The sequence below is a fragment of the Oenanthe melanoleuca genome, chromosome Z, assembly GCF_029582105.1.
Source record: "Oenanthe melanoleuca isolate GR-GAL-2019-014 chromosome Z, OMel1.0, whole genome shotgun sequence".
NCBI lineage: Eukaryota > Metazoa > Chordata > Aves > Passeriformes > Muscicapidae > Oenanthe > Oenanthe melanoleuca.
In genome coordinates, this window is record NC_079362.1 from 2,118,330 (window position 1) to 2,145,730 (window position 27,401).

General features: G+C 37.5%; 2 protein-coding genes across 2 annotated transcripts in view; one reads left to right on the forward strand and one right to left on the reverse strand.

The window, feature by feature from the left end:
* Nucleotides 1-265: 265 nt before the first annotated feature.
* On the reverse strand, nt 266-6,568 carry LYSMD3 (LysM domain containing 3). Its single transcript, XM_056513977.1, has 2 exons — nt 6,097-6,568; nt 266-4,134 (listed from the first exon to the last, which is right to left on the reverse strand). The coding sequence occupies exons 1-2, from the start codon at nt 6,355-6,357 to the stop codon at nt 3,526-3,528; spliced, it is 870 nt and encodes a 289-aa protein (XP_056369952.1). The 5' UTR covers nt 6,358-6,568; the 3' UTR covers nt 266-3,525.
* Nucleotides 6,569-10,881: 4,313 nt separating this feature from the next.
* The window catches only part of ADGRV1 (adhesion G protein-coupled receptor V1), a 267,302-nt gene continuing 250,782 nt past the window's right edge, over nt 10,882-27,401 (forward strand). Inside the window, exons 1-2 of the mRNA XM_056514381.1 lie at nt 10,882-11,216; nt 18,825-18,991. Coding sequence (XP_056370356.1) covers nt 18,970-18,991 — 22 coding nt within the window. The 5' untranslated portion in view covers nt 10,882-11,216; nt 18,825-18,969. The remainder of the gene's footprint in view (nt 11,217-18,824; nt 18,992-27,401) is intronic.

A 27,401-nucleotide genomic window follows, 5' to 3' on the forward strand; every position in this document is an offset into this window, starting at 1 on the left:
GACTCCTCCCTTAGTTGTTCATACCTATTTCTGAGAAGTAGTAAGTTCTCTGAAATTTATGCAGAAAAGGTCAAAATTTACAAGGCATGAACAGAATAAACCATAAAGGCTGAAGTTATGGTATGCTAGATATGAATGCTATATGCAGCTACTGCCAACAAAGTATTTGCTGGCCAAGGATTTTTATTGTAGCTCATAGTGGCCTGCTGTAATAGAACATGCAAACTAGTTAGAACTAAAAATATATTAGATGTACCATTTAGACTGCAGTCTAAAATAAAATCTTTATTTTACATATATTATTTATATTCTTCTAAAAGCAGAAGAGCAAAAGCACTTAAAATAAGACTTACATCCTCACTCAGAAATATTTCACAAAGTTGTATTTTCAGCCCTTAAAAATTTACAAAGACTTTGTGAGAACTTACTCCAAAGTATACTAGACTTAAAACACTTCACTTTATATGATCCAACAGTGTAATATGCACCCAAGTTTAAAACCTTTTTCCTGAACAACATGTTGTAATTAATCCAAAAGGCGATTTCAAGTATTCCATTTTTGTGGGGGTTTTGGCTCTTTTTTGTTTGCTTTTGGGGTTTTTTTTGTTTACTTGTCTTTTGGTTTGTTTGTTTAAGAAGTCAGTTTCTAAAATACTAACTTCACAGATTTTAACTTGAATCAGATTTAAGTTCCTCACAGAACAGTTACCCTGTTTATTCAGGGCCAACATGTAACTATGAATTACCAGATGTGTTGTACTTTGGAAAAAAGCTGTAAAGATGCCCACATTCTGCAGAAAGTCAGGACAGCTGGTGGTTGTAGATTATGAGGATTAGGAGTCCTTCAGTCTTGAAGAGAGATCTACTGTATCTTCTGATTAAGTTAACTCTAATTAAAAATGCATTGTATGAAACATGCTATGTAATACATATGTAAAAACAAGCCAGGCTCTTGGTTAGAATGGAATATGGTCCAATAAAACAGCTGTCTCTTTGTCTTTTTCCAAAGACTGGTTATCCTAAGGTAAATCAAGGCGTATCACCCTTAACTCAGTGCCAGTAAGCCACAGGTCTTCAACACTGTAAAAGTCTGGGACACGCTAGAGGACTCTTCAGCTCCACCCCACAGACCTCTGTGTATCCATACATCAACAGGTCAGAGGCCTCCTGACCTAGTCAAACCACAACCACAGTTACTTTCTCTTCTGCACCACAGCAATTTGGTAACCACCACCAATTCAGGTATGTGCTGTAAATTAGGCTTATGCTGCATCATCACAATAGCTAATTTAATGTTCTTGGATGAATCTGTAAGAAATGGGAGGATAAAGTGTTACAACTGGTTGAGTTTCAGCAACAGAATGATGGGAGAAGCAAAGCAATAAAAAGGCTTGCAGAAAAAAATGATGCATTATATACCAAGTTTCATCCTACACAGAAAACATTTATTTTTATGTGCCAAAGCTTTCTTGACTGAGTGAGTCAACTTTCAAAGTTTTAACTGAGAGCTGTTATCACTTTAGCCACCATAAATTATTTTGTGAAGGATTTTTTCATATAGCATTAGAACTGCAATTTCAGTGTTTTTGTTGTGGCATATTCTCTTATTGAAAAGAACTACCATTTGAAAAGATCTTTGAAAACAAGTGTTATGCAAAGCATCAAGTTCATAATGTTTGTAACCCCTTTTCTAGTGCAGAGACTATGAGTAGGCTCACTATCTCCACAAGATACTCCTTTAATCAAAAGGTTCAACAGTCACAGATCATAGTTCAGGTAACTATGATTATGTACTAACTGTACACTGTACACCATTTCCCTTCAAGCTTTGGCCTGCCTCAATTTCAACATAATACAAGTTAGTCAATTCTTTTTCATGCACTTGGCATGCCAGTGAAGACTATCTGCCCCACTTCTTGGGGCAAGAGGTGCACCAAGAATAGATGGTGCCTAAGACTTGACTCTCAGAATCTGACAAAGCATTTTGGAATACCTCAACAGTTAGAACACATTCACTTTACCTGCCTTTTTATACTGTACATACTTAGTCAAGCCACTCATAGCAAAGCTAACAATAGTAGTTTAGAGGATACTGACTGTTTTTCCACTTGTCTCTTTTTAAGCTCTAATCAAATTTGTTATCTCAGATTTTGGTAATAAATGCTATTTTGAACAGGGAATGGAATTCTTGCTCCACAAGTCAGATATAAAAAAAAAATTATAGGCACCATCTCAGTTTTTATTTAAAAGTATTCTGAGTACACAACTACCTCCTTCCTGTAAGAAGACTCCAGAGGTATAGAGGTTTTAGTTATGTTTTTTATATTTTTTTGTTTTTTATCTTGTAGCATTTTCAGATGGGAAGAAAAAAAGGGGAAAACCAAAGATTATCATGAAACTCCAAAAGACATTCAAGAGCAGAGTGGTTAATGAATACCCTAATATGTAAAGAGCAAGTCTGAAGCTGCAAGTTGTCTATTCTGCAATTTGCTAGCAGGCATTAAATATAATTTGAAGTTTTCTAGGACATTTCAGAAAAAAGTTCAGTGCTTGAGGTCCATGGGCACAAGACCAATACTAGTATGTTCAGTACCCACATGACTGCTATCTGAAAAATCAGTTGGTCCTGAACTGAGATTAAAAAAAAAAAAAGGGGAAAAAAAAAAATCTATCAGCAGAAAATAAAGACTACTGGGGATGTTACAGCAAGGTGCTACACTTCTGCGTTTCTCTCATTCTACATGCAGGTGACCAGATGAGAATGCAGTCCAGTCAGTTTTCAGCAGGATACCAAGGAAGAATGTGAAGTTTCAGGAAGATTCCAAATTGAACCGTGTTGAGGCACAGAGTCACACAGAGAAAACAAATTACCCTAGTGCCAATAATGAAAAGTACTAAAGAATGGGTTGACCATAGGCACAAGATTTCAAGATTCCAGTTAAGTATTTGCTACTGCCTCTGTAATAGTCAGTTGTAAAACGAAGTTCATAGAGGCAAATAATTATGGAATGATTGAGTCTTAAAAAATCTTATTCTATAAGAAAGATAAAATTATGAGAACACTACTTTAACTTACAACTGCAAACCTGATATCAAAATGTCAAGTCTACTATGAATTCTATAAATACTTTCAGATGTTTAAAAATTAGCTATCCCCATATGCCCATTTCTGGGCTGTAAAACACACTCACAGTGAGATTCCTTGTGGGTTAGTTTGAAATACATTTTTTCACCTCATCATTAATTAAGAAACATGCCTATCAAAATAGAAAAAAGTGCAAAGCTTCAGAGATGACTTCATACCTTAAATTACAACCCAATCTTGCGAACTACCTGTCTCAGGCATATTCAAAGATCATGTGATCCCCAGAAATATCCTTGTAGTGGAATACTGCCCATAAAGGCAAGTCACACATCAGTACACTTTTCTCTGTGTTCCAAATGCATTCTGCATTCTGTGGATTCCCCTTTACCTAAGGTAATGTTATGTATCTACAAATAACAGGTGTCTAGGGTCTCCCACTATTAATGCTGAAGGTCTCCTTGATTATCAACTTTCATAATATTTGTTGGATTTATTCCATTTTCTGTTTCTTTGTGATGCGATACTGCTGTGACAAACAAATGGGAAGATTCCATTGGGAAATGGTGACTGACATCTGCTTTCACTAGAACTTCATAATACAGGAGATAAAAAACTGGAGTTACTATGCCAATAATCAACATAATCACTACTGCTGTCCACCATCCTATACCCCAGTCTGCTCCATAGTAAGGATCCTTGCATTTTTTAGTTTTACCATCAGTTTCAAAACACATCTGTTGGGATGCTAAAGCAGAAACAACTTCATTCAGATTCTCTCTCTTTGTATCATTACACTTCACTATTTCTTCTATATCTCGATCGACTTCTTTTAGGAAGTTGCCAGCAGTCTCATTAGCAGAGAATTTATCACAAAGAGATGTTTCCTGTACTTCTGGGGAACACAGAGCAGGCCGAAGAGCTGGTCTTCCTTTTGGAGATTTGTGGGTTTCAGTCAACACACTGAACTTTTTCACTGGAATTTTGATAGACCTCAGGGCAAAAAAATCCTGATCGTTGATAAGATTGTTAACTCTCTTGATATCTGCAACCTAAAAATGAAAAAAAAAACCAGTTCAAACATCATACTTCATTGAACCAAAACTCTCCTAATAGTACTACAACCTTAAGAAATATACAAGTCTTTTGTAAGGAAACAAAGGTGAGACCTTTGTTTTTGCCCTACCCAAGTCAGCTCTCCTTTTCCATATTCTTGCTCAAAATGAATATAATTTTGCTCAAATTAAGTTCAAATTTTAAGTTAAAGTCTAAGGCAAGGCCTTTGATTTCTATTACCATTACATTTTTTTTCAACTGATACACATACGTACAGTATCAAGTCAGAAGATGTCAAAGACCAAATGTGAACAACTTTACAGCAAGAAGGAAATTAATTATGATTCAAACCTTCCTTTATTTCAGATAGGAAGGCTGAAAGTCACTTCACATAGATATAGTTACTTGTATGTATGTTAGCTATCAGTTGGCAACTATTATTAATGAGACTTCACCTCACTTTAAGTGTTCAAATTATATAAATTTCTCTTAATTTCTAATTCAGTGAAAAACTTCCGAGTTAGGAGTTATTAGATGTTATGACTTTGCAATTATTCTAGCCACAGGTGTGTGTTATTTTGCTGCTCCTGGGAGCTAAGGCAGAAAACAAGTGTAGCTTATAAACTGTCATTACTACCCTAAACTGTCATAAACTACCTTATTCAAGTCAGCTCTCCCCTTTCCTTACCCTTGCTCAAAACGAATCTCATTTTGCTTGCAGTAAGTTCGGATTTTAAGTCTAATGAGTGAAACACTTTGCAGGGATTTAAGTACCCTGGTATAATCACTCACTACACTCACTACAATCACAAACATCACCATAGTGATGTACTTGCAAATCAGTGCTTTTCTGCAACACCCGCAAAGCACAGGAATTGTGCCCACCTGAAGATGCACTATATCCAAGTTCACACAAACCTTTTTAATGTGAAGAAGTCCTTCAGTTCCTACAGCAGTGTATTTGCTATGTGTATGATGCTGAATAAATTGGATAAAAGACTGCCAAATGCAGGAATTCATGATTCTACCAAAATGCAATTTATACTTTCTGCCTCAAGCCCTGGGACTGCTCCTCCGCATTCTCTTGAATTTGCAAGAAAGAGCACAATTTAGTTATCCTTCCTTTCTTAGTGAGGCCTTACCTCATTAATCTGCTCAAAATATGCAATACCAGTAAGTTCTGAAGCCAAGACTTGGCTAATGAGGCTAAGGTCTGTCATGATTAGGAAATAGTTATGTCAAGACTATACTACCTAAAGTCACAACAAGAGGCCCCCAATTCTGTTTCTGCCTGAAGAATTAGATGACAGCACATTATGTATATACAGATTTTGAACGTGACCTCATGGCACCTGTGCACTTAGCAGTCACATCAACACACACAACTGATTTCCTGTTAAAACTGGAAACATCAACCAAGCCCAATGTCATTGCCTTAATAGTACTGGCAGCCAAAATTACTGGGTAGGCAGGACATTTACCAGACTAATGTAAGAACTGAGCTAGAAGTAGGTGAGCACGGTGAACGGTGAACGGGGGTGGAAAGTTACCAGAAGTACAGCATGCTCATGCTTAAAACACTAGGGCAACATAACCGAATTCAAAAGAAAAATACGGAGCGCTTATTTTCCCCCTTCTTTGATGGAATTAGGGCTCCACACAAACCCTTTAGACTTCACCAGCACCTCGTCACCCAGCTCGACAGCGAGGATGGCGCAAGTTGTGCCGACCTGTGACCGGAGCACAGCTTTGAAAGTAACAATCACTCTGAGTGTCAAAACCAAAACCGCGCACTTATTTCGCACACTTGTATCAGTTTTAAGAGGAAAAGCCCACGGAACCGGAACCCAGCGCTGTAACACGAACACTCTGACGTCGTTTTCCAATTCTGAGAAACGCGGCGTTTCCCAGGCGCTGCCTCAGCGAGCAGCGGGCCGGGCCCGGGCCCGGGCACTCACCGAACAGCAGAACTGCAGCGCGATCGCGTTCAGCGTGTCCCCTTCCCGGATGTCCTTCGTCAGCAGGACGATATCATCCAGCCTGTCCCGCGACGCGCTCCGCCGGACCTTCTCCCTGCCCCGCGGCCGCAGTTCCGACACCTCGCCCTCCTCCTCGGGCCCCTCGCTCTCCGCGCTCACGAAGGGGTACAGGTGACCGCCGGCGAGCGGCTGCGCCACGGCGGGCGGCTGCGGGCCAGCACCGGCGCCTCTGCCGGCCATGCTCCGCGGGTGGCCCTGTGGAACGGACGGCAGGCGGCGAGCCCCACGCCGGCCCCTCCTCCTCCTCGCCCCCGCCCAGCTCCCTCCCGGCGCAGCGGCCGCGGGGAGGTGAAAGCAGCGCCGTGCCGTGCCGTGCCGGGCCGCGGCTCTAGCCGCCCCCGCTCCGCATGGCAGCCACCGCGATGGCGGCCGCGCCGCCACGTCTGCAGCGCCGCCCCGCCCCGGCCGGCCGCGCGCAGCCCCGGGGCGGGGGCGGGGCGGCGGCCCGGGGCTCGGCCGTGAGGGGCCGTGAGGGGCCGTGAGGGGCCGGCCCGCCGGGAGGGCGAGTCTGGGCGCCGCCCGGCCCCGGCGCTGCTCCGCGCCGCTCCGCCCGTGCCCCGTGCTGCTCCCGGCGCGGGCAGCGCTGTGTTGGAGGCCGGAGCGCGGGGCCGGCGCTGCTGGGCCGCGGAGCGCTTCACCCCCTCCTTCCCCTGGAGCCGCCCGTGTGCTGATCCTCCTTCTGGAGAAACGGAGTCTGCTCAGATACACGACGTTGCCATGTATTTGAGTAAATGGGGTCCTTCCAAGACCCTTTTTGCCTAGTGTTCGCAGCTCCTTTCCACGTTCTGTACCTCTCAGGCCTGGCTCTTACCGCCTTGCTGCACCCTCAGAAGCCGCCAGGCCGCTTCTTTATATCCCTTCATAGCTGTTACCTCAGGATTAGCACTGCACAGGTAGAGAAATGTAGCCCTCCCTGATAAAGCTTTCTCACAAGATAGGTACCACAAATCAGACCCCGTAGGTATTTCCACTTTCCTTCCGTAGTAAAATAATTTTTGTTCTAAAGGACTGTCAGCAGCTTTTGGAGTGCTGAGGTAATAGGTGGATGGCGTAGTATAACTAGTAAATATAATCTAGTGTGTCTTTCTCCTGAGACAGCCTTAGAGGGAACTTTTGGATCACAGCAGGAGCAAGAACATTATTAGGCTAAATATGTTGTAAAAAAATCGTCGAAGACGCGTGTTTGCAGGTCGTGTTCCTAAATAGATTAAACTTAATCTTAAAATAATTTTACATTAGGGTTTTTTTTTTTCCTTTTGTTTTTGAGCGTTGCTAATCAATGTTTCCAGATTTTCCTAAACAACCAAAGTGGTTAGAAATGTGTTTGATATTAAAAAAAGACGGATTTTTTTTCATAGCTTTACTTTTGAAAACTAGATTACTTGAGTCTGAAGATATAAGAATAAGAGCTGACAATTGTGTAGCTCTATGAAGTGTCACATTCACACCTCCAGAAACTTAATTGAAGCCACATTTCCAGATATTGTAAAACATGCTGTGAAGGTACATTGTGTTCTTATATCTCAGCCTATTAGATATAGATTAGATATAGATATAGATCACACACACATACATATATTTACTTCCATTTACCTTAAAATAGTATTCTGTTGTGGGTGGGGGATGGATAAGTTAAAATAAAGGTATTCCTAAGACTATCTAGATACTCCCTAGCCAAACAGCATCAACAAGAACAGTACATTTCTCTCAAGAATGTAGAGGTTAGCCTCAGGTAAAGAAATCAGCATGAAATAACAAACTGGCCATTTCATGCAGTTCTGATCACTGCTTTTTGTGAAGAAGCATGGAATAGTACTAGCATGTAAACGTGATTTGGTTCCTGCAGGAGGTTGGGCCTACTTAGTCAAAGCTAATTTTTGGGTTTTCTTATTCTGCATTTGTTAAAATAGCTCAAGGGATTCCTAGTGTAGTTAGAATTCCCTCAAACTGAAGCTTCTCACAAGTCTGTACACTTTTTAACCATTTAGTAGCCCAGCTGAGTGTATTTTCTTGATGCTTGGACCCACATAACATTTTCCTTGCTGAGTGTTTCAGGTGTGAACATTGTGATTTCTCCTAGACAGGCAATTTATTCTTTCATAGCATCTTCCCAATCAAAGCCTGCTCAGAAATAAGCTTTCTAATTTTATCATGGGTCAGAAGCACAGCTTGTGCTGATTAACACAGCTGCACTGAAGGCTTAGATACAGCCTCACACAGAAGCCACTATCCAACAAAGACTAGCTTGGATTCTCAGATTACATGTCAAATGTGTAAACATATTTGTAGGAGTCCCAGAATGATTATATATCTTTCTGGAGATGCCAAACGTGAGTAGAATGAACCTTCCACAACTGCATTTCTGGAAAAAGCAGTCTTGAAGATGACAGAATTGAACTGATTTCCCATAAACCCCAAGTTTTCCTGTGGGATCTCAAATTGAAAAAAATTAATTTCAACTGAGTGATTTAGGATTTCTTCTAAAAAGTGTCCTACCATATCTAGCAAGGGAATATTTGCAGCACCAAGCAGTTCTGTTTTGTTTTTTAAAAGGAAGCTTTCAGTAATAGAAGTGAAGCAACTGCAGTTATCTGTAGCTGGGAAACTGATGACTCAGACCCTATTCATGCTTTTGAAAGACTGTTTTATGAGACTCATCAGAGCTGTGGGTGGATCTGTACAGGAGTTTGAAGTCAGACTACGTATTCAAGGATGCCTGCAGTGGTGTCTAATGATTGTCCCATCACACACCACTAATGGAATATCCTTTTGGCCATCTTTTTTAATCTTTGAGGGATGAGACTACAGCAAAGATCAGAAAAAGGGAATTTCACCTTTTTTTTTATCTGCAGGGGTGTACCATCAGGTCAAAAAAGAACTGCTGAAGCAGCACTCTGCCTTAGAAGGGGAAAGCAAGTATGAGAGTTTGCTTTGACCCTGCTGCACCCCTGTGTGTAACCATTTGTAACTGGTGACATTTTCCCATCAATAACAAAAGGGTATATTCCAAACTTGATGAACAAGACTGGAGCTGCATAGCTCCCATGAATGCTAATAGGAATACAGCCTTTCTCTATTCCCATGTAAGTTACTTTGCATATCCTGATAGTGCATTCTCAATGAGCAGCAGGGTCAGTGTTAATCACACCATGGCATTCCAACAGCATCTGCATGGATCTCAGTACCACATTCCTCTCGGTCATGTTGTTTCTTGTGTGGCCTGATCAGAGCTAGGATGTTAAGTATATACATATAAATATTAGGAACATCTTAAATATTATTAGAAAGGATTTGTAAAGAAGATGTGGAGGGTTTGCTAGTAATTTTTTATTAAAATTCCAAACATATTCTTTCCATCTGTAAGCTATCTCACGTGATATGCCACCATTGTTTTTGTAAGTCATTCTCTGATTTGGTACCACCAAATTTACATATAGATTTACATTTACATAGCTAGTGTCAAGGTGTCTAAATGTATGTTTTAATTGCTTGGATGACATGATAAATTATGACTCATTAAGAGATTCACACAGAAATACATATACAGCCCTTGTCTGTCTCTGCTTCCCTGCCTGGTAATTGGGAATGGTAGTAAAATTGTAGGAAATAGTAATGTCAGGGTAGCTCTGCAGCTCCAGTAAAGACCAAAGGAAGTTATTAAGACATGAGTATAAGATGCAGTAAGAATTCTTAAGATCACTATAAAAGTATACAAGAAGCAAATAATGCTAAATCTACATACACTGCTTAGTCTGTTCTCCAGCGGAAATATTTGCATGTATACATTTAGCTACAATCATAGAATCATTTAGGTTGGAAAAGACCCTTCATATTACTAAGTCCAATCATTGATCCTCAAAACTACCATAAATCCTTTTTAGTTAGCAAGGGTCCAACAACAAAAATGGATTAGAAATGATGACAGAATTTAATTTTTTCAATTTATTATTGTTATGGTTTAAATGACAGTAAATGAAAAAATATAATTGGATTGAGCCTGTAATATTTTACATATTTGCTGTTCTCCTTTGGTTACTTGACAGGAATCAGTAACTTTTAAAATTAACTGTATTAATTTAATGCGTATCCATAATAAAAATATGCTGTGTGTCTTCCACAATGCAGCCAGTAGGGTGTATTGGTTGTTTGATATTTTATTTTCAAAAAACTATAAATAACTGCATATTTGCTTCTGATTTACTGCTTAAGTACCCTCTGAATAAGAAAATCTATTAGCCCTTTCATATATGGTAAAAAGAATGGGAAAATGCAGTATAGTTTCTTGAAAATTTCTTTCAAATTATTCGCAGGTAGATTTTGTTATTAGATTTGGAATTCCTATCTATTGATGAATAACTGTTTTGATAATGTAAAATTGAAATTATTTTGGGGGGTTTTGTTTTGTTTTTTTTTTTTTTGGTTCTTGGGATTTTTTCTTGGGGTTTTTGATTGTTTGGTTTTTGGCTTTTGTTTGCTTTAAAGATTATCATAGATTCTTTCCAATTTTTACTGGATGTCTCTAGTAAATTCAGTCAATAGCTGTTACTATTTCATATGTCTTCCCTGAGTAAAGTAAGGAAACCTTTCAGTATTTATCTTGTTTTTGTTTTGAGGAAATATTTGCACTGTTCTCAACTCTTCTCATTTGTTTTTAATTAATTAAGCATTCAGAATTTGTTGAGTTCTGTTTGATTCTTACTCTAGGTCTCGGTTTTGAGGAATTTGATTTATTTAGATCCTCTGTGGGTTTCAGCATTATTTTTAAAATGCAGACACCAGTACTTATGCAATTTCAAATATCTGCCCATTTAGTGCCAAGTAAAAAAGTAATTCCACCACCTCAGCTACTTGTCACTAATCTGCTGTTGACACGTGCTTGTTTTTTCTTTCCCAGTCACAGAATCACATTGGACAGTTATGGTGAGCTGCTTCTCTGCTTGAGTTTCTTCAGATGAAAATTATTCAGAAGACTTTTATTTTAGCTTTGAAGGTATTCAGCAGTGTTAATATGACTTGTTTTAATGGAATCAGCTTACCAGGTGAGCTATATTACTGTAATACTCCAATCCCTTTTCCACTAATATTGATATCACAAACATTCCGTTGTGAATTTTGTATTTACAGGGAGAGAGTGTTGAGAAGATCTATTTTTAACTCTTGTTGAACTCTGTAGTATAAATAGTTTCATGTCTTCATAATGAAATTTTGTGATAGTGACAAAAGATTTTTGGGTTTTCACATCTTCCCCTCTTGCAAGTTGTTTTTGGTGGTCAGTGTGATTTGTCCTAAAAGCCACACCAGGTAGGAATTACAGGAGAAATGGGAGAGCTGTGATGATTGCAGTTGGCTTTAGTACACATCAGCATACAAAAGGGTATAAAATGCTGCTGGATCCTGGGCCAGTGGGGCAAGCCTGAGGCTGCAGGCAGCTTCTGTGTGGATCCCCCACCAGCAGGGATGCCTGCAGGGTACATCCAGCCTGAAGGAAGGGAATACTTGCTTTTGGATGGCTGAGTAAAAGCAATATGATCTGGTCATATATGGAGATAAAATTCTCAAGTAGCTCCATAGGTGCTTTGTTTCTTTGTAAATTGTGCGTTCTGTAAGGCCAAACACTTTAAACCTTTATGTTTCTGAGCTTGCTGATATTATAGCCCTTTAAACCTGCTTATATTATATACCATATTGACAAAGGTTATATCCTAATTGATACAGACTTTCCTCATTTGCAAGTTTCTACAGTGGATGTGTTCTGTATTGGTACATTGTTACCTACAGCTGCAGCTGAAAAAAGCTTTCTCTGGCAAACTGTCCTTTGATGTCATTCCACTCAGTGGGAAAGTGCCCTCATACTGGCCTCGGTAGCCCTGCAATCCTGTCAGCTCTGCAGCTGCTCTTCCACGCCTCTCGCGTTCTTACCATGTGAACAGAGGCCTATAGGCAAGGAGGAGAGTTCTCTGAAATATCCTAGCATTACTTTCATCCTTTGTTTTAAGCTGCTTCTGGCTGGAATAGTGGTATCTGCTGAGCAGCTTTTTATCAAAGGGAGAGGGAATAGTAGAAGGGAGTGGGAGCAGGACCAGGGAGGCTATCTCAGGGTAAAGAGTCTCATTCAGAGTCATAAAACTCTTTAATATAGAAACAGGTGTGACATCCACAGACAGCTATATTGACAGTATTTGAACTCCGTGTTCAATGTGCCTTCAGTTTTCGCCTATAAGGGCATGTGGATGTAAATGCAACTATACTCTCTGCTCCTGATATCAGTAATAAATAATAATATTGTAGTTGTGAACTTCTTCCTATGCTTGCTTTCAAATTTTCAATATAAAATTGATTACAACAAAAATATATTTAGCTATTTGTACTCTCAAATACTTATCAGTATATAGCTTAAGAAATGGTTGTTTTCCATACAAAACGTTTGTTTCAATTTTCTGTCATTTTTAGATAAGTATGGCATGTTTTAACAAATATAAAAGTGTTTGTAAAATAAATCATCCCATTCAATCTTTTAAAGATTACAAATATTCAGGTTGTGACATAAATACAAGAAAGATCCAGTAGAAACAAACTATTTGAAGGGAGCATTTTCATGAATTTTAAAATAGATTTCTCCCATTCTTGTTTTCTTCCAACTTTTGTCTTTCTATTTGATTCAGCTTTTATTCGGGACAGTAGAGCACGTCAGAAACCTTTTAAGTTCTTTCAGAAAGTATCAGGCATGTGAATGCAAATGCGTTACTAGTAATCTTCATCAGGATAGACAGTAACACAGCCCACATGGCATCAGTAAAGTGTTTACAAGGAATTAATATGCCTACTGTGAGAAGTTGTATTTAATGGGAAGTAACAAGGAGTTTGTTTTATTAGTTTTCCTCCTCCCTCAAGTAATAAATCTTAAAAGCTTCAATATTGATTCAATGAAATGAATGGTTAAATCGTTCTGGGGAGGCTCTGACAAGTGGACAAATGCTTCCATGGTTACGTAGAGCTATGCAGTATGGTTACTGGGCTTTGCTGGTTTCCTCCCTCTGCCACTGAAGTAAAATAACAAGCCACAGGGAAGCACCACACATGGTGAGCATAAACTGGAAACAACTCGAAAAGATCAAGTTAACTTATACAGATTTTGAACAATGTGGTGTTTATTATTTTATACTCAATGTATAAAATAATAAACATGCATTTCAGTATTTCTCCTTCGTATGTCACTTTCCCATGGAATGTTTTTATTTCTCATCTGAACAACTTCTCTTTTGATTTGGAATGGCATAAATTAAAAGACCATGTGAAAGTGTGCTTCATAATACTGTTACATGAGTTATATTTTCTGCATCAGTGTGGGCTTGTGCAATACCTAGCTAACAAATAACAGATCATGTGTAGAACTTTTATATGCAGTTGCTTGGGATGCTTTGCAGTATAAACATAGTTAAGTGGTTTTATTTTTGATGTGCTTGCATTTGAGGTACTCAAATTTCAGGTGTCATAGGGAATAAATTGTTATAAATGCATAACATTTTACAAAAACAGTACAAAACAATGACATACAGTTATTTCATAAGAAATAACATTAAAAATGTTGCAGATAGAGCCTTTATATTAATAGAAGGAAATCCTGCATATCTTAAAAGCACAAAGTGTAAATGAAACTATAAGCAGATGTACTGAAAATAGTTACATTTTTTTCCCTTGGAGAACAATTCCAAAATAAGCATGTTATCCACTGTATTAGTTTAGCACTGTTTAGTTGTTTTCTCCTCTGTGTTTGACAGTCCTCAGAAGCACCATCTCAGCATCGGAATGCTAAATTTTTTCAGTACTTTTTTGTGGAGGCAAGGATAAATGCCAGGATTCCACACAGCCAGGAAAATAAATTCATAAACGTGGAAGATAGTTACTTCAGAGACAAAAATCCTGGTCTTAAAGCTTTCCATTGAAAGTTTGTATTTGTTGTAGGTACTTAATTTCACAGTTACTCAAGTAATTTGTCTTTGATCTTGAGAGGGGGAAAGTAATCAATTAGTGAGAAAACATTTAAATGTTTCACTTAAAAAGAAAATAGTCAGTTCTTAAGTTGAAAAACAGGGGATTTTGTGTTTCCAAGTAGTTATTTTCCTTGTTTGAAGGAAAGTAAACAATGCCTAGTTGTGAGTTGGGAAAGCAAGTTAAGTTGTATGCAGCATCTGAAATCCTTTTGCTTTTATCATTAAATAGTTTTTGAGGACTTTGAAATTAAGAGCAAATTAGATACAAGGGATTATGGAGAGGTTTTAACATTTTTATTATATCTTCAGAAAAATGAGCTTTTGGTAACCATTCTATTTGAATTTACAGTCTAGTGTTGACATGCTCAGAAATTGTGTGTTTTGATGGATATTTTATGAGAAAACTACTTACTTGCTGGATAGATTGTAAATTGTCACTGACATACAGCAAATGGAGAGCTGAGCAACTTGAAGAAACAACTATGCCACTTTTTGTGGAAGTCTTGTCAAATGAGAGTTCATTAATCAAAAAGTTATGAATAGTGTTTTTTGCTGTAATGTGTGTTAAAATGTAGCAGCCTTTAATGAGGAGATGCTAGGAACCATTACTTTTTCCTAATAATAGGAATAATTCAATTTTTTTATTTTAAAAGCTCTTTTAAAGTCGTAACATCAGCATGCTTTATCAGCATATAAGCAAGGAGCAATACCATAAAAAGGTTAATATTTACGAAAGGGATTGTAGGAAGCATAAACTAATTAAGGTTTGTCCATGAAAAAGAGCACAATGTACTTGGTAGTTCTCATTTTTCAGTTTCTTAAATCCTGGACATTTCTAAAAATAGAAGATCAAAATCTGATTTTACCTACCTATGTCTACACATGAACTAATCTGGCATAAACCACTCAGTCAGAAGCATAATACTCAAATTTTGTCATTCTGTCTTCTCAGTTTATTAGTGTTGTTTGCATTTGTCTATTTTTTTTCCTCTTTCCTGCATGTGCTTGTTTATTCATCAGGAACCTAGTAAAATAAAGATTGTTATATTAAAGCACTCGCAGGCCAACACTCCCAGGCCAACAAAAGGTAAAGTTCAAGAAAAAGACCAGCTCAAGTGCCTGGCATCAGGTGACACTTAGAAGTGATTGTGCATTTCTCTGGCATGGTGTAGCTGGATTGGAATCTCCAGAGAGTGCAGGTAGAACAACCAAAAAGTGATCAGAAACCTTATTTCACAGTTTGAAGAAGAGACAAACCAGCCATGATCCTAAGCTGCTATGGGACAGCAGGTCAGAAGCCTGCTAGTATAGACTAGTCAGGCTGTTAGGTGGCACATCTCACTTTTTTGGTAAGTCATAGTCAGTTCTGCCCTCCTTTGAAGCCTGACTTAGCATAGTTCCCTGAAGACTATGTTACTAAAATAAAGTTCTATAGTTCTGGGCTGCTGTTCCTTTCAGCAAAATAAACAAATATCTGTGCAGAATCAAAAATCTAGCTACAGCTGCACATGCACAGGGAAGGATATTAGTGTCCATCTCTAGCATGGTCTGTCTTGCAAAAACGCCCAGCAACATGGACCATCATTCAAAGAAAATCCACTTTAGAAAAACAAGGAACAGCTGACTACCAAGACCAAGTGAATTCCTTGCAGGAAAATATTCAATATCTTGTGATTGCTCTGTGAAGAAAGGACCAAGATTGCTCTCTGAAGAAAGAAGTAGTTTCAGTATCTGCATATATCTGGTGGATGTTATATATTTTTGAAGTGTATCATGTTGGAGAGATTGACTTATAAATAAGAGGTAAGAATAACTTGTCTGTTATAATTAAGCATTGATCTCTGAGAGAGCTGTACACATGCTTCTTGTTCCTCATTATGAGTAGTTGAGCCTGCTTCAGCTAAAGCATCATAAAAGATGACAGATAGACCTATATACCTGTACAGGACAAAAATTTCAATTTTTTTTAATTCTCTTTCTTTGGTATTTGCATCCAAATAGGTGCTTAGTCCAGAATTCTGAAGTTTGGATGTTGCAGGTGAAAACAAAAGTGAATTTTAGTTGCATTTATAGCATTTATTTTTGGTTCCTGATATTTGTAGATTAAGATTCCAGTACCTCCTGCTGAAAACTAAATGACACCAATATAACACAAAAATCTTCTCTAATAGAAACAAAAATGTAAAGAAGAGAAAATACACATGCCTGGGAAGCCTTTATTAGATGTTTTTTCTTCTTGCTTCTTTAAGTCATCTTTTCTTTACAGGGATTTGTTTCTTCTTCTAGCTCCCTCTTCTGTGGTCTTTTCTTTCAGATGATGCCAATGAAGGGAAAAGGCAAGGTTTCAAAACAAACAAACAAACTGGCGTCCATTGTTTCTGGTGCTTTCAGTGTTGGTTTACTTGCAGCAGAGTGATTTTTTGCTTACAGAGGTTTAATGATTTCAAAACAAAGGATATCCAAACAAACAAAGAAGTGAGGGGTGTACTTAATACATCTTTTTTACTGCTTTTGTTGAAAAGAGAAGCTAAGGCTGACCTGCAGGCATAGTTCTGTGCAATGCCAGATCTGTTGTAGGTCCAATACCAGTCCTGATTGTTTGTCTCTGACATTTGTAAGGGTTGGGAGTGCAATGTGGGCTGCTCGCTGAGTTGTTAAAAGTGTGTGTGTCTGATGTCAATCGCCACCAGCCTTCCAGCTGCTTGAGGGCCATCACTGACATCCTATGGGAGATCTCTCACTCTCAAGTGTAACAAAAGGGAGCACAGATCTCTGGAGTGGTATGATGAAAATAAAATAATCAGGAGCTCCTCAGGGTTTCAGAGAAAACATGCAGTACTTTGTGTTGAGTCAGAGAGCACAGCAAAAGGTACAGTCATTTTGGATCTGAATGCAGTTTTATGGAAAGAGCGCATGAGAATAAAAGTGAATTACTGAACCCAAGTCTGATTCTCACTCTTCCTTAGTTTTCTAGCTCAATAATTAGAAACATTAAATGTGGTCAGGCTTTCTGTAATTGAGAGCTAATGACTGCTAAGGCAGCCCCTCTGATAGCTGGTGGGAGGCGAGCTTTGTACAGGAACTGGATGAAAAGAGGAAAACATAAAGTAAATTATATAAGCTGAAACAACATTGTAGAATGAAAGATAAAAAAAAAAACAACCTTATACCTCTATATCCTTTTGGCCACTTCATCCAGAAAGGAAAAACAATATGGTATCTAGATTTTGCAGCTGAAATATAATAAAAGTATGGTATTGAAAAGCATGTTACTTATCTCTCATGCTTATACATTAAGTTCTGTCTGGTGCAAAAATCTGCACTAGTAATGTTGGCCTTTGAAGGGATGCTTCTTGCTCTGTTTTTTTTGTCTTTTTGCCAGATAAACTGGCGCTGGTACATGAGGATTATGCATAATAAAGTACTGATCAAAAATATGTTCAGATATAAACCAAGGTGAACTAGTGCAAGGAGATTAAACAGATTATCAAACAGAACACCTTTTGCATGCACAGCATAGTTGTTTAGAAGAAAAAAATACACTTGAGGGTTTTTTTAAAAGAGAATTTTTATAATGTTTGGACAATCATCCCAATATTTCCTCCTTAAGAACTGGAGTTTGTTCTGCTTAATGTCTACTTTTCTATTTGCATATTAGATTATTTATGCCTTTATCAGTTATACTGCAAATTTTTATTTTTCAACATTGTTTTTCTCTTTAGCTATATATAGAGTAAATAGGGAGATTCTTCTTACCTAACAAAGCTAGGTAGTAGTCTGAAGTAACTATTTGTACTCCTTCTTTTGTCAGAGGAGGGGTAAAACTACCTCTTAGAGGCAGTTCACCCTATCCTGCTATGAGTCCGCACTAGGCTGGATGACTTGTTAAGTGGAATGCTTCTACTTTAAAACATAATTTTTATAGGTAAAATTCTTCTTAGTAAAATGCCTTTTACTAAGTAATTTTTCTAACCTTTCATCATTCTCTAGCATCTTCTTTACCTTTCATGTTTGTTTACATTATTCCCAATCATCATAACTCTACTTGATGTAGTGACCAGGTTAATGACATCAGAAGACACAGAGTGTTTTAGATTCTGTCTTGGTTTTGCTCGAATATTTCTGTGCTCTATTTATTCCTTCTATCCTTTGTTGAGTAAGAAGAAAATTTGATACTTATTTGCTCCTAAGTGGGAGATTTTATGAGTTTGAGGGCCAACACTGACAAAATCTGAGTGTTGCCCTTGTGTCTTTCTTGTGGCTCAGGTTTTGCTTGGGGTGGTAGTGACCGTTAAATATGAATTTGATATTAGCTAGAGAAATGTCTGAGTCTGGAACACATCATCTAGGATTGGAAATTGTTTGTCTAACAAAATTGTTTCTCCATCCAGAGCACTGTATAGTTGTGAATTAAGATGAGCTGCATGTTCAGGTGCCACTGAGGACTTGAATCCAAAATCTGTCATAATCCAATAATAAAACCTGTCAGTTTTGCTGTGCAGAGTAATATAACAATGCAGTCTAAGCTGAGTGGAAGACCTGCCGAGGTGTTGGTGGGAGGGGCTGGCTCTGTTTCAACTACAACAGTGCAGTGGCAATGGCTGGGCTTTGAAAAAATTTTGTCCTCTTCCATCCCACCCCCTTTTATCTCCACAGCAGTGGGAAGGCAGCAGCAGCAGTCAGGAGAGGGAGGAGAGTGCTGGACGCTGCGCAGAACAGAAGGAGGAGTAGAGAGAGGGGAATGCATAATGCGTGAGTGACAGAGGGTGTGCAGGCGGCTGTCGGAGTCCAGAAGACGCGGATGTTCCTGTCCCGGGGTCCAGGTACGTTTGTTGTCCCTCTCCCTGAGGCAGTAGTTGCTTTGGAAGCGAGCTGTGTCGGCTGCAGAGATGTTCGCTGTCCGGCCCTGCGCTTTGCAGGCGGCACCTGTTGCGGCAGGGATGGGGTTTAGCAGCGGCAGCCTGCCTGTCGCTCATCCATGGGGGGCTGCTGGAGGGTGACACTCTGCTAAGGTTTCTATTGTTCCAGCAGCTTTTCTTTCTGCTCTGCAAAGCTGGGCAGGTGGAAACAATAGTCTTTCCAATGGAAAATCCTCTTCTCAGGGGATGCTATCAGGATACAGCTCAGTCTGAGGCCGGCAGTTTTTGACTCTCAAAAAAGAACGAAACATTGGCAGTTTAAATTAGGTGAGAATAGAAGGGGAGGAGCTGCCTATGCACTGTGTATTTTAAAGGAGAGTGAGTTGAAAGTAAGAATGAATTTTTCAAATCATTGTCTAATAAGGAATGAGCTTTAAACATTAATGATTACAATATGGCATGTAAGTGATTACAATTAGAAATACTGCTTTTGCTTCTTGCTTTTGGTATGTTGATTCTATATAAGACATTGCATAATTCACTCTTGCTAACCCAGATAAAGTTAAGATCAAATGTATATGAAACTGCTTGCCAAAAATCATTGTTTTTCATGAGTCTTTAGAGTGCAGACATGAAATAGCATGTGATTAAAATAATCTTGCTCATTATATAGAAGCCAAAAGTGTTTTAGTTTTTTCTTTCTTGATGGTACTTTATACACATTTTCTAGAATAGTTAAATACTAAGTATTTTGGAACTCTGCCATGAGGGCAGTTTAATAACTGAAGGTAGAGTGTGATATATTTAGTTTATCTGTCCCTTAAGCCTTGAACAAGCTTCTCCTACTAAACAGATTTCAGGGTTTCCATGTGGAAAGACTGAAAAGAACCAGATTCCTGAGGAAATCAAGTAATTTGTGGCATAATAGGCTTAGAATTGAAATGGGCCAATATTTGATAGTATAAGAGCTACCATGTTTCAAGGATATACAATTTATAATTTGTAGTTGTTACTAGAATTTATGTTTTTGTTGATTTCTAGAGCACAGTTTTGTTCTTTATCAGCTTTCTAATGCAGTTTTGTGTTTTAATAGCTTTAGATGAAGAAATCAATGATGTTAACTAAATTTACATCTGAGCAAATTAATTAACACTGATAATAGGAGCATGTACTTATTAGATTATGCTTATTGTAACTGTGATCTGTGTCTTTGACACATGAAAATCGATGGGAAAAAATGGTATCTGTTTATGTGAAGACTAGTGCTGGACAGTTTATTTGTGCTGTCAGCATTTTTAAGGTTGAAAAACAATGCTGGATGCGTTTCAAATTACTGGTGCTAGTGAAGGAGATTGATCCTCATGCATTCAAATCTACTGTGCAATTCTTCCCTGGGAAATTGTGCATTTTGTTTGAAAGAGATTTTCAGAATTGCGTCTAAATCATAGCCTGTATTAAAATCTCTACTAGTCATGGGATTTTTTTAAGCTTATTATCTTCAAGGAGTTTTTTGTTTCCTTTGGAATTCCATTTAAAAAAACAGAGTACTTAAACCTACAACTGCTACCTGAATATTTTAATTAGCATGTAAATATGATGACTGAAATTAAAGTGTTGGAAAAGCTATGAAAGCATATTCCTTTGGTTGTGTAACAGTAAAGAATCCCACTACAGAGGTGTGTGAGGATCTCAGGGGAATCATTGGGCAGCAATGATTATAGCAATTTGTGAGAAAAATATTGATGACCTACAAATCACCTTTTATATTGTTACACAGCTACCATATTGTTCAGAATTGTGACATGGTAACAATGAGGGGATTTTTAATAAGCATGGGTTTTAAAGTGTTTTTTTATGTCTATAAACATAACAGAACTTTTAGAGTGTTTATTGAAAAATTGGGAAAATATATTCTTGCATCACACTTTGAAGAAAGAGAAATTTAAAATTTGTCTCAGCTACATCTGAAGTGTAAGGTGTTTTTGAGAGCATTGAAACAGCAAAATTTATGTATGATGCTTGTTATTATTTGAGATAGGGTATCTGATGCAGTTTAGCTAAATTTTATTTCTGAATAATCCCAACCTCTTCCAGGATGTTCCTGGTATTGTCTCAATTTAGTTGTTCACTAAGAAAAAAACTAGGTAGGCAAGAGTAAATAAAAAGAATATGCTGAAATTATTTGCTCATGGACTATTAGGCCTACACCTTGTAAAACTATGATCACCTATACAATTATTTTTACATGTGTAATCCTCTTGATTATCTGTACTCATTTGTAGAAATTGTGCTTGCATTTCAGATCTACAAGACTGGCTAATTATGGTATAGCAAATTTTGTATATTATATATAATATAATGCAATGTAATATACATGCAAATTTAACAGTTCTTTTCCTCTGTAGGAATCAACATACATAGTGTCTAAATCCTTCTCTCAATATGTGTTAAGAGTCAGGTTCTATATAGTATCTCCATCATCAAAATCCACTCACAAAGCCACTGCTGTCAGTTGTAGGCATTGTCATAGTTCCACAAATTCAAGAATTATGTCTGTTTAATAGGAGCTATACTACTATTCCTTAAGGAAAACAAAAAGATTGATGGGGAAAGCAATATTATCTGCCATTTGTCTTACTCCAGGTGGACCCACTGTAACGTGTTCAGAAAAAAAGCTACTAAATCACAAATTATTTCACAAATTTCTGCAAACTCTCATTTGCTTAAGTCACCTTTTCAGTGAATAATCTCACTGGGAAATACATTGTTTAGATAAATACTTCCAAAATTTAGCTTACTCTGCGTATAAGAACTTGAGGCAGTTTGCAGAAAGAATTTTCAAAATGTAAGTTCTGAAATATGCCTCAAATATGAAAAAAATGTTTCATATATTGGCTTATGAATATTTCCTAAAAACTAAAGTGGTTGTAGTTTCTTGTACTGAAATAATTTGTAAATCCAAATGCAGATTGCAGTTACTTACTGAAACAGGCATATTTGCATATTTGATAGACTAAATTTATCTGGCAAAATTAAACAACAGAGAAGATGCTTTGCATGTTTATCACAGCTTTTGTGTTTGTGGATTTTTTTATCAGGACAGAATTTTCTCTATAATGTAGCAGCAATATATATTTTTCTATGCCTTGATATTTTTTGTTTATCTAATCTTGTAACTTGTATAAACTCATTAATTAGAATACCAGTTATGACTCTAATTTTCTGATGGTAAAAGAAACTTCTCAGTCACTTATTCTGGACTGGTCCAATATGTTACTGCTCTGAGTTGTTTCAAGCTTTGCTTCATTAAGGATTTAACATGGCCTTAATTCAGCCATCTGTTACGGGTTTGGCAGGCCAACAGATCTGAGGTTGGTGAGAGCTTTAGAAATTTCCCACATTTTTAAAGGTTAGGAAAAGAGCTACCTTTATGAATAGATTTTGAATAATTCTCAGCAAGACAATGGTGCAGAAGTGGGGTAAAAATGCTTGTCATTCTCTGAAGCTCCGGGTCCCCTGTCTGCCTTTAGCTTTGCTGAAAAGCAATTAGCATTTCAACCAGCCAATTTGGTTACATGCAATGAAGTACTTGGGTTTGTAATTTGCTGCCTTTGGCTTGGTGCTGTTGAGAACTAGCTTTGTATAATCCTCTCAAAGCACCTTTCCAGCATAGTTATTGTTGCTAGTCTTAAATAACTAATCAACAAAGAGGTTTCCTTGTCTTGGACTGCAGGGTGCCTTAAAAGAACTAAAAGAAATACCCAGTTAATAAGGGAATGATTATAATTATTAAATAGTGATTATTAAATTGTGACATGGGTTAAAAGGTTTAGAAAGCAGGCAAAGCAGAATACATGATAAAGGTAGTGTAGGAAGGTTTTGTATCCAAACAAATTTTGCTTAGGGAGTTCTCTGAGAAATAAATACTTTGTTATATGTTTTACCTAAAAAAAGATTGTCCAGATTTAAGAGATTAATCCACAGTATAGATTAGACTGAGGGCCCCATGCTAATCATCTTTACAAATTACACAAATATATTTTTACTTCTACAGAAAGAGGTCTTTGGGGGACTTTGCAACACAAAGGCTCTTTAATTAATTTAACATCATTTGTTGCAATCTAATGAAAAATTAATGCGTTTTATTGTAGAAAAGAACCTTGTTTTATATAAGCCTTAAATTCTTATATTTAATAATATGCTTTTTTGAGTTCAAGAAAATCTCACTGATTCAATTATTGTAATAATTAGGCAACCCATTAAAAATTCTGTTTGGATCATATATGTGTATTAAATTGTAAGGGTCTGTTTGAGGGTAGCAACAGTTTTGTCAGTGTACCTGAAACAATGCCATCTAATCCTCGCCATGAGGCTTTATTTTCCTGTTCTGTACCCTAAAGTTTTGTGGTTTTTTTCTTGCTATAAAATAATGTATAAAGCACTTCTTCTGTTTTTAGTTTTAAGTATGAAAAAAACAACCACTCTGTTGCAGAAACCCATAATTTCTTTTTTTGGCATATACTATTCATTCAGGCCATGGAACTTAATTCACAGCAAATACTGTATTTGAAAGTGTGATAGTCTTCTCAGCTGCCAGCATACCTTCTCAACATTTGTTAAGTGAGAGTGTTGAGGATATGCAAGAATCCTCCAAAGCTGAGATACAAATGGAAATCATTGTGAAAGTTGAGATCTCTACTGAAATATAATAAATGGCTGATTTGCAGTGAAGCCTGCTAATCTTCATCAGCTGGATTTCTGGATATATGTTAAGAGCCTGATCCTGTGGCATCCTCAATCATGCAGTTACTTCTACAAGTATGACCTGGGAATGCTAGGCATCTCAGTGAGGAGGTCCCTTGGTTTTGATTTAGTTTGGCTGTTGGTTTTTGGTTTGTTGGGTTTTTTAATCCCCTTGCATTTTGGAGCAAAATCCATTTTGAGAGATGGTATAAATGCTTACAGTGTCTGAAGCTACAGTTACTTGGTGCAAAATACCTAGGTAAAAAGCTAGCCCTGGTTCTGGAATACCTGGTAAATTAATTTCTGTCAGAGAAAGATGTTCACTGTGTTCATTAGAACTACATGAGTGGAAAATTATTTCCAGTGTGGAGTTGAAAACTATATATTTACCTTTTACTTAAACTTTTTTGTAAGTAGGAATGTTGAAAGATAAGGTCTTGCTTTTCAAGGATGTAGTTAGACCTATATTTAAAGTAACCTTAATAGCTCCAACTTGTTGCACTGGAGGTACTGTGGGTAAAAACAATCCAGATCTTACAGCTACTCAATATTATTTTGTGGTTCTCCGTTTGATATGAAAATTATAAGGTAGCTGTAAATTTTTGCAGATTTGTGTTTTCTCTGCTTGCTCTAAAAATACTGGATTCTATGCTGCTTGCGGGTTTTGCCCTTTATTCTCTGCTCAGAATTAGAGCAAGTGGTTACCTCAGAAAATCTCTAGCATTACCTGGCATAAGAGATAACGTTTGGTTCTTCAGTGATGATTATATGGCTTAGAACATAAAAATTGAGAATACTGTTTAGATCCACTCAAATTCTTCTGAGAAAATGAAAAGAAATTTCCAGAAAAGTTGCAAGGGACTTTCTACACTGGATTTCTTATACTTTTTAACTCTGAGTGACTTCTGATAACAGGGTGAGATGATTTGAGTTTCTCCTTATACCTCTGTCTTGGCCTCACTTTTACTGCTTTGTGTGTTGATTCCTGGCTGTGATGATAGATGTACTTTCCTGACTAGTAAAAATAAATATAGTGGCAGACAAGTTAAGCATCCTTGAATGCCTTTTCCAAGAGAGAGTAATTGAATGAGCAAGTATTATCATATGAAGATGTTCAGGTTACATTTAATTCACCATTCCCAGTAATATATATGGTAATAGATAACAAGATTAAAAAAAAAAAATATTCCAACTGTTGGAAAGAAAATGGTCAGGGGAATATTTGACTGATATCAGTATCATTAATTTCAAATGCAGATTAATCTTTTTATTACTGATGTGCTGTGGTCCTGTTCTGTCAAGGCAGCAGTAGTGACTAGGGAAGTAGGCAACTGAGACCAAAAACTTCAGGATAGTGAAAGCTGATCAAGGGATTTTTAGCACCTAATAATCTGGATATGTGCTGCTTTGGTTAGTACTTTCCAATGCTAGTAATATGAAGGTGAATGTCAGGTATCTGACAGGCCTTTGTAGTAAAGAGGAGGACAGGAAAACATGTAGAAAATTGGAAAGCAAAGACATTCAGTGACATTGAAGAATGCTCATGGAAACTGGTGAGACACGCTCTGCAACTACTAGCATGGTCCAGGGATGCCCACAAAATCAGTATAATTCTTTTTTTTTTTTTTTTTTATTCACCTTGAAACAGACTGAAGGCAAAAAGGGGATATAGGTAGATATTGTTTTGAAAAAGCACCTTTGGAAAACTGTTTTCCAGTCTGTATTAGAGTGAGAGACTTATTCCACATACAAACAAAAAGCCCAAACCAAACGAGGAACAACCAGCAGACCAAGCTTGGGTAATGTCTGCTATCCATATGCTGGGTCTTATGATCTGCTTTTTCATATGTGTGAACTTTGGGAGCTTTGAGGCAAGGGAAAAACAAGTCTAAAATAAAATATTTCCCCTTTAATTTGAAGCCTTGACAACATAGAAAGGAGAATTCTAGTAAAACAAAGTTTTTATAATCCCTGCTGCTTTTCCAGGTTGTTCTCCAATACTATTGTAAATGTCAAGAGGTTCTGAGAATGCCTAAAATAAAAATGCTGAAAATATGCAGGGTTTTAATACATTTCTACAGCAGGTGCAGCAATGCCAATGACCTAGTGAAATTTCACGCTCTGTGCTGTTCCTCTCTACTACAGAGAATTGCCAGTTTATATATGAAAGAGCACATGTATCTGCCTCCCATTGTATTCAGCCAAGAATGCTGCTTGCTTCTGACATCTCTGCTATGAATAGACTTCTCTCTGGCAACCACTGATAGCTGTAATGCTGTACTTAATGCAAAGTACTAGGCATGCCAGTTTTTTAATGTTCGACTTGGCTGGGTATTTGTAATCACTGGGAGTAGGAGGCAGTAAAAAGTGGAGATACTCTTGCTCCCTGTGTCTCTGGGCTTTAGAAATATACAGTGATATGTGTGAGGATGGGAAAGTGGCAAATCAGGCTGTAGCTGTTGGGTGGGAATGGTGCTTCTTCAGCTTGTTGCTTCTCCTGTAAACAGCAGTGACAACTCTGAGGTAGAGAATACTTAATCCCATGTTCCATCTGCTACTTTATTTGTGAACTCTCTTTCTTTTTCCACTTCCCATTTCCTGTCTGGCATTTTGTGCTTATTTCATTTCAGTTTTATAATCTGAGTCAGTCCTTCTTGATCTCTCCATGTTTCATTGGGCTATAGATTCCCTCATACTTCAAAGAAAATAGCCAGGAAATCTCTTCATTCTTAAGGGTGTAATTTATTAAGCACAGAAGCTGGTGTAAAAGTCTGCAGAAAAGACCATTCATTCTTTATAATCCTTAAAGTCTTCATCTGAAATTTGTCCCAGAGACTGACTGGGAACAGCAAGCTGATCCTGGTGATTCACCAGTTTAATAAACCTAACTTGAATCCCACTGGACAAGTGATTGAAATGGTATCCCTTATATAAATTGTGCCAGTATTGTGAAAATTGCCGTGTGGAATCAGTACATGATTTGTTCAATTCTACACTAGTATTCCATATTTTAGTGGAAAATACAAATGTGCTTCAAAAGTGCCTTAAAATGTGTACTAAAAGAAATTGTTAGTTAGGGATCATGACTCTGAATTCTGAGTTGGATTTCTTTGCTTTTTTAAAATTATATGGTGGAATAATGGGATTTTCTTTACTTTTAAAATCCTTTTATATCATTAAAATGTCCAGATTATTATTCAAAAGGTATGGTTTACTTTTGATGCCAGGAATTTTTGTTATCACATAGAAACATCATCTAGGCTTCAGTACATAGCATTGTTTTAAACTACCACTGGTACTGACAACAAAATGGTTAATCCATTGTATGTACTCGAAAGATGTGTGATGCTCTATTGCTTGTAGTTGTTATAAAAACATTGTTATAAAAACATTTCAATGACTTTGGCTCATTAAACTAATGTAGCTAGAATATTTCAGTATCCTGGATGGAGAGAAATGAACTCAATAATATTTAGTTGGAACAGAGGGAAGTACTTGATCACCAAATGCATGGTTTACCAAAATTTAGCAGTAAACAAGGACTAGAGTTTCAGCTTTATTTAAAAAAGCAAGTTACAAATTAGAGTCATTGGTGGTTTAATGAGATGAGGGAAGTAAGAAAGGGTCCTCT

Excerpts from the sequence above, each read along its gene's own strand:
- LYSMD3 (XM_056513977.1), bottom strand. The coding sequence starts at position 6,357 with ATGGCCGGCAGAGGCGCCGGTGCTGGCCCGCAGCCGCCCGCCGTGGCG. Across the intron at positions 4,135-6,096 it reads CGCTGCAGTTCTGCTGTTCG|GTTGCAGATATCAAGAGAGT; the intron begins GTGAGTGCCCGG and ends TTTCATTTTTAG.